The sequence below is a fragment of the Mycena indigotica genome (genome assembly GCF_014461135.1).
Source record: "Mycena indigotica strain 171206Taipei chromosome Unknown Mind.scaff0004, whole genome shotgun sequence".
Classification (NCBI taxonomy): Eukaryota; Fungi; Basidiomycota; class Agaricomycetes; order Agaricales; family Mycenaceae; genus Mycena; species Mycena indigotica.
Genome location: NW_023503003.1, coordinates 5,277,067 through 5,287,040, shown reverse-complemented (window position 1 = coordinate 5,287,040; position 9,974 = coordinate 5,277,067). Strand labels below are relative to the sequence as shown.

Below are 9,974 nucleotides of genomic sequence, written 5' to 3'. Positions count from 1 at the left end.
GAGAAGTAGTCTGGGCGAGTTTCAACGATAACAGAGGCGAGCGCTTGTGCTTCACTTACTCGAGAATAGGGCCTCATAGGGCTTCGGCTAATGGCAAATTGCGTGAAGATCAACGCCGCGGTCAATGCCGAGCAGACCTGAACTTGCTAGGTTGTTGAGGGGCTCGCGTTAGCTCAAGGCGGCGTTACTTGCCCAGCCACATCGAAGATCACGGAGGGATTGGCGGAAGCAAAAAAACCGTTGTAAATTCAATCGTATAGATAAAGATACAGGTCACCAACAGGCACATCTGGTCTACGAAGCTCCAGAGACGATGTCTCAAGGCTGGAATCGGGCTCAGTCCGGCGTCTAAATTGGTTGGCACGAAGGGTTGCTTACCTCATAGTTCCCAACAGTGAAACTAGGTCGTATATGAGCGAAGCAGAGGAGGCGGATGACAAAACGCACTGGACTTGGTCTCCCTCTCCAAGCATCAGCCGGACCGGCAGCCGTGGGTCGATACGGACTGGGGCATTAGAACCGACGAAAAAGTCTCCACGGGTGAAGTTGCGTGTTATCGAGGCAGTCTCTTCTTCTGTCAGAGGACGGGGTCGTTTGGCTGGGCGAAAAGACGGGGTGGTAGTCGTAGAAACTGAATAAGATGGATTACTGGAGGAACTAGCTTGTTCGTAGTAGGGCTGATGACCTGACATGGTTGGATATGCTGGAGGAGCCACGGTGAACGCTGGATTGGGAGCCGTGCCAGCCACAATCGCGGAGATGGGAGTCGATCTGTCGTCACGTTGTTGAGGCTTTGCTTGCTCGCTAGTTGAAGTTGGGGGCGTGCTGGTGACCTCTGCGTCGGGGTAAGCACACAGGGATGCTACACCCCGCTTGACGCAATTCTGACAAGGCAGAGTTTCGCTGCATCGGGTTTTCCCAGTGTGACATGCGACGCAAGCTCGTCGCACAGAAGGCTTGTCTGGAGTGTAATGAGCGCTAATGGAGCCCGGAAAGGCATAACAATTCTACTTTTCTTCGATTGCTCAGGCTGGGGCTCGTCGGCGTGTGACATACTCGGCAACGTGGTGGGCGGCCGGGTCAACGACGGATGGGGAATGTCACACTGCTAGCGTGATCCATCAGCTGCCGTCACGCTTCTTTCGTCTCCGGCAAACTGAGATCGTCGATATTTGAAGCAGCCTGATGCAACTGCTGCCCTCCACAAGCCACCATGACCTCCCACTTTGCGGACTTTGAGAACTTCAGCTTTGACCCCTCCCTCTTTCGCAACCCGCCTCCCCCTCTCCCCTCATCGGCTGACCTGTTCTCTCCAAGTGAGACCTCTGACCTTTTCGGCTTTCTCGATACGTTTGGATGGGAGGACCAACCGCCCCAATTTTCGTCTCCAAGGGCTCCATACTCTAACCCGCATCTCCATACTGTTCCCGAGCCATCGACGTCCACAAAACAACGAAGGGCGACAACAACGTCGACATCACGGCCACGCTCTGTGTCCAGCCGCCCAGACTACAACGCTATTCTCCGAGCAAACAGCCAGACGCCGAGCAACGCGTCAGAATCGTCTACCAATGGCACCCCTCCTCCCCAGCCACCACAACCACAAATTCCGTCAGTCTCCCTGGCCCGGAGCAATAGCACGGGCTCGATCCCAGCCAATATCAGCGCCAACAAGCCCCTCCTCTCGACGCCCCAGAAGCGCCTGAACCACATTATGTCTGAACAAAAACGGCGCAATGCAATCCGCGACGGATATGCGCAGTTGATATCGATTCTGGCCCCGGCAGGTGCTCAGGGCATTGGCATGCCGCAGCGCGGTCGTCCAAAGGGCAGCGGCAGTCGCGGGAAGGGCCAGAGCAAAGGCAAGAGCGGGGTCCTATTCCGCGCCGTCGAGTACATCAAGTGGCTAGAAGAAGGGAGTGAAGCCATGCGAATGGAAGTGACGCGCGTTGAAACAGCCGCTGGAATCGTGACAAGGCTCGTTTATCGGCCTTTTTTTATAGGATGCAGGCTAACTTCAAGGCCAGATAACCTGCGATGAACTGTATGACTTACTTAGCAAAGTGTATCGTTAACACCACTCTGTTTTGCTACTATTTATCTATTCACTACTTAATGAGGACATTTAACTGGGAGAATTAATCCTTTAACTCCACGATTACAGTCAGGTAGCCATGGTAGAAGTCGCTGTTGGTATTTGTCCTGTCGCCATTGTCGCAATACAACCAGTATCATCATGGGTGGAGGGCTCTTGAAAAATGGGACGTGGTGACCGCGACTAGTTGGCTAAACGTCGCTAATGTAGAAAGGGGAGGAGGCGCTGTCTGCGGTTGCTACATTCATTGTGTCCGATCCTGAGGGAAAGCTCATGATCGTTCGACCAGCGAGCAGAAACATCGGAGATTGAGTTTGGTTTCTCGCTCGAGCCGGAATCGATTCCAGCTAGCGGCGCCCACAACGGCAAGTATATCATATGGGTTATTCCGGATTACGTAGGACTAAAAGTGATAAGAGTGGACTTGACTCGGAGTGGTCGCTGTCGTAAGTTGCGAACGCCGAAGGATTGACTCGGCAGCCCTTCAAGGCACGCGACCCCATCATTAATCCTGGGGAGAACAGGTGCTTGCAATGAAAGCTCGTTCGTTGTGCGTTGCTGCGAGGACTGTTGTTCCTCGTCCGAGTCGTATCAAGGTAAAAAAAAGCCTCTTCGTTTACATGTAGTCACCGTTGACCGAATGCTTCTGCAGCATTTGAGGATCCACGAACTTCTCGAATACAAGACGCCGTTGATGTGCAGAGCTGAAACTTGAGCTGGGAGGAGATCTTACCTGAGATCATAATCGGTGGAGTCTTCACAAGGCTTTCCTTTGGAGGAAGCTTTTTTTCGTCGGCAACGGAAGTTGTAGTAGCCGGTGACCCAAAAAGTATTTCCGTCCAAACAGTTGTTTGAGATTCCGATCTTTAATAACATAGCAATAAGTTAGGACCATGGTAATCTTATTACACGTAGACTGGGTTGTAGCTGCGCCTGTGAATAGTCAGGGAAGACAGCTTCGTGACGCAGAGCAACTTACACTGCCGTCTCATCGACCTCGACCTTCCTCGATTTGTGCTCGTCGTCCTCCGTCACTGACTCCCCGCCCATTTCAACCCGATACCGCCTCCATAGTGCTCCAACCTTGGCACCGCCAAAGATCTCGAATATTCGTGCGTTTTCCCAAGTCACGCCCTCCCCTGATAGCGCTGCATTCATTTTGCGTATTGTCCCCTCTCCGGATGTAGATTCGAGCCAGTCGAGAAAATATGCCGTCCGCTCATAGCCTGCATCCCAGTTGTCCTCTCGAGATGGGGCAGAGCGTCGCCAATGCGGCGGGGCGAGAGAAGAGTGGAGGCGAACATAGTCTGGGTTGTCGTCAGTTGATGGACGAGAAGAAAGCGGAAGAGTCGTACCAGCAACGCCCTCAATAAATCCACCGTTAGCTGTCCCATTACCATTGTGCTGATAGCAATGTACGACTTCGTGGACCAGGACACCGAGAATCTCTTCTCGAGCGCGGTCTCGGCTATTTTCGATATGGTCGAGCGAAAAGTGGATTTCCTTCTCGTGATGAGAACCGAAGGTGTACGCAACGCCATCCATTGGCCTTAAAACCAGTAGGATCTGTTTGACACTGGTGGTTGACGGTCAGCCCTGAGCAAGAATTGCGAGCCAACAACACACTTGGTTGGAGCGCATTCTGGGACAGCATAGAGCCATTCGAACGAGGCGATTACCGCATATTTGAGTGCTTCTAACACGCCATTGCTGTTGTGTCGACTGTGCTTATCCGTTCCTGGACTGGCAAGGGCAGCGAAGAAGAGTTGGGCACCAGGATGATCTAGGTCTTCCACCCGCAGGTTAAATTTAGGAATAGGCCAGTTATCCTCAGGTTCTGGCGTCTTTGGAGGAGGTGTAGGTGGCATGAAGACTTGCAAGACTAGTTGCGGTTGTGTGGACAGTCGTGATTCGTGAATGTGGGTGGGTCACATTTGCGTGACCCACGTTCAATCCAACCTTCACCTCGAGTCCTCCAATATACACACAGGATACGGTCTCGCGGTGACCAACTGTCAAAATCAATGCATATGCAACTCAAATGCGACTGCCAACGGGCTAAGGGTCCAGGAGCACGATTGTCTTCTATTTTTTGCTCCAATCAGCGGGAATCTAGCCGACACGGTCTTTCCACACCGGCTCGAACTCACACGCTGACGACCACGACCCTCCCTGTTATTTTAGTCACCATCGACTGAATACCACAGCCTGGGAGACGGCATCTTGTTTCCCTCCCCCTCGCATGCGTTCAGTGCTCCGCTACGCACTCCCGTTTCTTCCAGCAGCATGGGCGTCCATCACGGTATACCACCAGCAACCTTTGGGGGTCACTGCAACGACTGCTACACCAAGTGGTTCAGCGGCTGCGGCAGGCTACACGGGAGCAGCAGCTTATGACCCCACCATACTCAATCCTCCACCCGTCCCAAACCCTCCTCCGCCTACCACCTTCTTTCAGCAACTGCATAATTCACCTGTACCGGGTCTATCTATTCCGCAAAGTGGTTACTTCTATGGCTTGTCGGTCGAGTTTTCCGTAATAAACACCGTCAGTAAGTAGACACACCGTGTTGCTTCTTATCTCATGCTGACTTCGCATGTAGTCGGTACTAATAGGTTGGTTAGGCCTTCTTTTGAGTTACAACTGCCTCAAAGTACATAGCACCCGTCTTCAAGTTCCATTTCTCAACCTTATCTCAAACCTACAATCTCGTGGCGGCTCAGTTCGCATCAGAGTCGGCGGTAACACCCAGGAAACAGCCACGTTAGTTGAATCTTTGGCGGATCGGAAGATGATAGAGAAACAAAAGCAAGACACGTCCAATCCCGTGCGTAATAAACGCGTAGTTTCAATTTTCAAAGTCTCATTAAGCCTATAGACAAACACTCCCGCATTGCTTTACACTCCCGACGTCTTATTCATGCTTGCAAACGTGTCCTCGCTCGTGAACGTTGATTGGTATCTTGGTAAGCTTGTAGCCTGCAGCGGGGTTGAACATATCGTAACATTTTATCGATATAGGCGTTCCGATGAACGACACTAGCCATCTGCGGCTCGCCATCGCTGAATATGGAGAGGCTATTCTCGGCAACAGGCTCATCGCTTTCCAAGTTGGGAACGAACCGGACCAGTACCCATTACACGACCATCGACCCAAAACCTATGGCCCACAGGATTACTCGAATGAGTTTGGAATCATAGATGCTGCTCTTCGTGCAGATTCGAAAGTCGCCGTTGTCGATCGCAAACTTTTAGGTCCCAGTCTTTCTGGTCAATGGCAACCACAGGATGTCTGGGATGTAAATTTCATTCCCGACCACGAAAAAAGTCTTCAAGCAGTTTCGATGTCGTTTTACCCTGCAAACAATTGCGCCAAAGTATTCGGTGGACCCAATGCCGCCAATGTTATCGATCCTCAAGCCATTTTCCCGAGTTATCTTGACCATACCGCTGGCCAAAACATTGCGGCGAAATACCTCAGTAGCACAGCATTAGCGCAAACGTTCAATTTACCATTTGTGATGATGGAGACGAATACTGCTTCTTGTGGTGGGTTTCCGGGTGTCAGCAACTCGTTTGGAAGCGCATTGTGGGCATTGGATTATGGACTTCAGCTCGCCTACAGCAACTTTACGACGGCTTTGCTTCATGTCGGTGGCCAAGGTTTGTGTGCTGCTTCTCTGCCACCTCACAATCTAATGACGTCTAGATGTCTACTACAATGTTTGTGTTTAGCAAACGTGTTATCCGCCTCCCTAACTTTCTTTAGCCTATGACTCCACCGCCAACCAACCAGTCGACGTTCCGCCAATGGACCATCGGCCCGGTATATTATTCGATGTTGGCGGTCGCCGAAGCGTTCGGAACGAGCAACCAGTCACAGATAATCGACCTCCAAACGAACAGCAACAACATTTACACCCCTGGTTATGCTATCTACGATGGTGGCTCCTTGGCGCGGCTGGCGCTGTTTAACTATGTGACCGATCCCTCTGGGGAGAGTGATTATAACATGACATTTGCTATTGGCGGTGGCGATAGCGGTGAAGCCAATGGGACACCCGCACAGGTCAAGGTAAAATACTTGCTAGCGCCATCGGTGTCTGCAAAGGACAACATCACCTGGGCTGGGCAGGTAAGAATTCGACCAATCCAAAAACCTTGCACATTCCTTATTCTTAAAATAACAGACATTTGGCGCTGCATTCCAGTCCGACGGACGGCCAATTGGTGCTGAGCAAGTCCAGACAGTAACCTGCAACACGGACAACACCTGCAATATCAAGGTTCCCGCCCCGGGCTTTGCTCTCGTCTTCCTCAAGGACATGGCGAGCTCGGGCGAGAGTTTCGGGGCGGTCAAAACGTTTGCGACGACGGCGTTAACGAAGACGATTAATACGGCAATGATCGACCCCACGGCCTTGGCAGCTTCGAATGGCCAGGCTGGTGCCAACTTTATGGACGCCAAGACGAGCAAAGGCAAGGCGAAGAGTGATGCTGCAGGAAGGGGAAGAACCTTGTCGGGATTATGGATGTTTGGCAGCGTTGTTGGTGCTTTGTTGGCGATGTGATGATATTGTTATTAAAGACAGTGCGACGCGTGGACGCTTATAGCACTAATAATAGTATGTAGATGTAGGTCCATGGACTGTACCGTAGCACTTGAGAGAGGAAGTGATCACAACGTCACGCAGGCACCTGTTTCTTGTCACCAACTTTTTTCTCAAACCACTTTGACCATATTGATGCAGAGTGCTGAACTCCAAGCAATCGATCTGCATGAATATGCAGACCTATCGGTATCAGAAATCCCACTAGCTTGCTAATCCCGCTCTAGACAATCTCCGGCCAAAATCCAAATGTGTTGCGGCACGATTGACGCGCACCTCTACTTCGTGCCCCAAATTAGCTCCAAGAGTCGCCCTTAAAGCGCTACGGAATGGTGAAGCCAATAAACTCTGCTCCTCAACTTGCTCCATCGTCCTTTTATGCGTGTCCCTGTCGACCTCTTCTTGTCCATACCATGTGTGTTTGCTCGCATCACAGTGTACAGCCAGCAACCATTTATGGGAACCGCAACTGGAACAGCAAATGTGGTCGCCTACACCGACGCAGCCGCATACGACTCGACAATGCTCGACCCGCCACCTGTCTCTGAAGTTGCCACCGCATTTTCGGTCCAACTTGACAACTTTGTCGTCAGTGGGGCGTCCATTCCGCAAGGAGGCCACTTCTTCGGGTTTTCGATCGAGTTTTCGGTCATAAACCAAGTCCGTGCGTGTTTGCTTTCTCTCGTTGAGTTTGGGACTGAATGGTACCAGTTGGGCTCAATGGGTAAGGCTTATCAACCCTGTTTTGCACTCGAATGATATTATCATGGTGGAAGATCGGTTCTTCAAGTGCCGTTCCTCAATCTGATGTCTTCTCTCCAAGCGCGAGGAGGGTCAGTTCGTGTGCGGATTGGAGGCAACTCGCAGGACACAGCTACACTGGTGCCTTCTCTTCCCAACGGAGTGATGATGCAGAAAGGCACACCGCCATTGGAAAGTGATTCGGTGAGCTTTTGCGTAACGACCTTGTCCATGACTGAAGGGTCAACAAGATGGTGATGTCCAGTCCACCGCTTTTTTACACCCCAGAGGTGCTGTACATGCTGGCCAACATTTCGTCGTTGGTGGATGTCCACTGGTACCTCGGCATTCCCATGAACGATACGCAGCATCTCCGACTAGGTATCGTCTCTGCTGCGGAGGCCATCTTGGGCGACAGGCTGCTCGGGTTTCAGGTCGGAAATGAACCTGATCAATATGGACTGTAAGTGGGATGAACCCATTGCGGCTGAAGCTTACCTGAGCGCAGGAATCACCTTCGACCGTTGGCCTACAACGCTTCTGACTATGTGGATGACTTTGAACTTATCGACATGACACTGAAAGGGCACTATGGCTTCGCCAGGAAGAAACTTATCGGGCCAAGCATATCAAGCCACTGGAAACTCGAAGATGTCTGGGACGCGGGTTTTCTGGAGAAATTCAACCTGTCCTTGGCCGCGCTTTCCGCAGAATAGTGCGTCAATCCTTCTTTCTCCTTACAAACAAGCAAATTTTGTAGTTATCACTCGAATAACTGTCCTCAGCCTGTAAAGATCAACCCACAGGACGTTTTTGCCAGCTATCTCAACCATACGGCCGCCACGAGCGCTGTCCAGCGGTACCTCAACAGCACTGACATTGCCCAACGACTCGGTTTACCATTCATTATGCTCGAGACCAACAGCGCCTCGTGTGGTGGGCTTCCCGGCGTGGCGACTCGTTCGGTAGCGCGTTATGGGCTCTTGATTATGGACTACAACTCGCATATAGCAATTTTACCGGCGCAATGTGGTGAGTTGACGGTTTCGGTTCAGACTCACCAGATAATCATTAGCAGGCATCTCGGTGGGCTCAGCTCATACTACAATGTCTGTCTTCTTACGTAACACTTTTTAAACTCATCTCTACTTGAGGCATTTACCCGTTTGTGATCCTCTTCAACTTATGTGTTCACTGATGGCCCCAGCCCCACCAACCAACCAGTCGATGTTTAAGAGCTGGTCTGTCGGTCCTATTTTCTACGCGGCTTTAGTAGGTTGGTGTTGTTCATTCTCCAATATGTCTCAAGAACTTTTTCAAGGCGCCGAAATTTTCGGAAAATCCAACCAATCTCAGATCATGGACCTCGAGATGAACAATGGCAGTATATACACGCCCGGCTATGCAATCTACGAAGCCGGTGTCCTGAAGCGACTCGCCATCTTCAATTTTATCAGCGATCCGAGTGGTGCAGGTGACTACACGGCCACGATATCTCTGACGGAGAAGGCCAACTTGACGCATGTTAATGTCAAGTGCGTTGTCCTTCCTTCTCTGGGGACATGAATGCCGACGAAAAGTCCGCAGATACTTGGTGGCGCCGTCTGTTAGTTCATTGAAGAATATCACATGGGCCGGACAGGTGCAGTCCTTTCCTCCGGCATTCTTCGAAACCACTGCTCATTTGCATAGTCATTTGGACCAAATTTATCCTCAGACGGCCGCCTCCACGGAATTCTAGACGTGAAGTTAATTCCCTGCGACCCGCTCACCAAGATGTGCCAAGTCCAGGTGCCAGCACCAGGGTTCGCTCTTGTCCTCCTCGAGGATGATGGGCCAGGCAAAACGGATGCGAAGACGTTTGCGACGACTGTGCATACCAAGACACTCACCGCGTTGACGGCAGATGCGGGAGTTCTCGCAACATCGAACGGGGGGAAAGGAATGCAGGAGGCACTAGGCAGTACGGGAAGGAGGAGAAAGTGGTGGTCTTTGCATAACCCACGGCCGGATGGCCATGCACAGGAACACCATCACCATATAAATGGAGCGAGAGTCTTGGATCCGCGAAGCACAATCTTGACTGTGGTAGGACTGTGGATTGGACTTGCATTATTGTGGTCTGATTTGACCGAATTGTAACTTGACTCATTATCATCTTTTTCAGTCACACCAGTGTTTCTGCAAAAAAAAATGGTCCCCAAAGCATAATTTATTTGTGATTCAATTGTGAATAATGGTTCAAAACAATAGAGCAGATAAAGGATGCAAAAGCTGATCTGGTTAGATATCAAATCTAGGAGATATTGAGACTATCCTTTTCCTAATCATAATTTTTTGACAATAAGTGTATCCCATTCAAGCCTAAATATTTATCAAAAAAGTGTATTATTACATATTGGGTCTGCTCTAGATATGAACTCTCCCTGTACTCAAAGATTATAATTAAGCTGCTGTAACTTTGAAAGTGTATTCTTTGGCATTCTTCTTGTTAGCGGTACATCAGCAAAATCGGGAAGTCAGTACA

General features: G+C 50.7%; 5 protein-coding genes across 5 annotated transcripts; 3 read left to right on the top strand and 2 right to left on the bottom strand.

Annotated features, from left to right (window-relative positions):
* Positions 1-318: 318 nt before the first annotated feature.
* Positions 319-1,054, bottom strand: MIND_00544400 (Zn(2)-C6 fungal-type domain-containing protein; the record flags this gene model as incomplete). The annotated part of the gene is made up of 5 exons (XM_037362226.1): positions 319-324; positions 379-400; positions 448-631; positions 686-961; positions 1,012-1,054. The coding sequence occupies 5 exons, from the start codon at positions 1,052-1,054 to the stop codon at positions 319-321; spliced, it is 531 nt and encodes a 176-aa protein (XP_037222518.1).
* A 159-nt stretch (positions 1,055-1,213) lies between these two features.
* On the top strand, positions 1,214-2,031 carry MIND_00544300 (BHLH domain-containing protein; the record flags this gene model as incomplete). Its single annotated transcript, XM_037362225.1, has 2 exons — positions 1,214-1,977; positions 2,028-2,031. The coding sequence occupies 2 exons, from the start codon at positions 1,214-1,216 to the stop codon at positions 2,029-2,031; spliced, it is 768 nt and encodes a 255-aa protein (XP_037222517.1).
* Positions 2,032-3,000: 969 nt separating this feature from the next.
* On the bottom strand, positions 3,001-3,963 carry MIND_00544200 (uncharacterized protein; the record flags this gene model as incomplete). Its single annotated transcript, XM_037362224.1, has 4 exons — positions 3,001-3,028; positions 3,075-3,402; positions 3,451-3,671; positions 3,722-3,963. 4 exons carry the CDS (start codon positions 3,961-3,963, stop codon positions 3,001-3,003), a joined length of 819 nt encoding a protein of 272 aa, XP_037222516.1.
* Positions 3,964-4,337: 374 nt separating this feature from the next.
* Positions 4,338-6,667, top strand: MIND_00544100 (Glyco-hydro-79C domain-containing protein; the record flags this gene model as incomplete). Its single annotated transcript, XM_037362223.1, has 7 exons — positions 4,338-4,643; positions 4,699-4,923; positions 4,975-5,062; positions 5,118-5,759; positions 5,806-5,819; positions 5,866-6,231; positions 6,287-6,667. 7 exons carry the CDS (start codon positions 4,338-4,340, stop codon positions 6,665-6,667), a joined length of 2,022 nt encoding a protein of 673 aa, XP_037222515.1.
* Positions 6,668-7,084: 417 nt separating this feature from the next.
* Positions 7,085-9,589, top strand: MIND_00544000 (Glyco-hydro-79C domain-containing protein; the record flags this gene model as incomplete). Its single annotated transcript, XM_037362222.1, has 10 exons — positions 7,085-7,370; positions 7,418-7,430; positions 7,483-7,651; positions 7,699-7,910; positions 7,956-8,162; positions 8,208-8,570; positions 8,602-8,723; positions 8,769-8,982; positions 9,035-9,089; positions 9,140-9,589. 10 exons carry the CDS (start codon positions 7,085-7,087, stop codon positions 9,587-9,589), a joined length of 2,091 nt encoding a protein of 696 aa, XP_037222514.1.
* Positions 9,590-9,974: the final 385 nt, after the last annotated feature.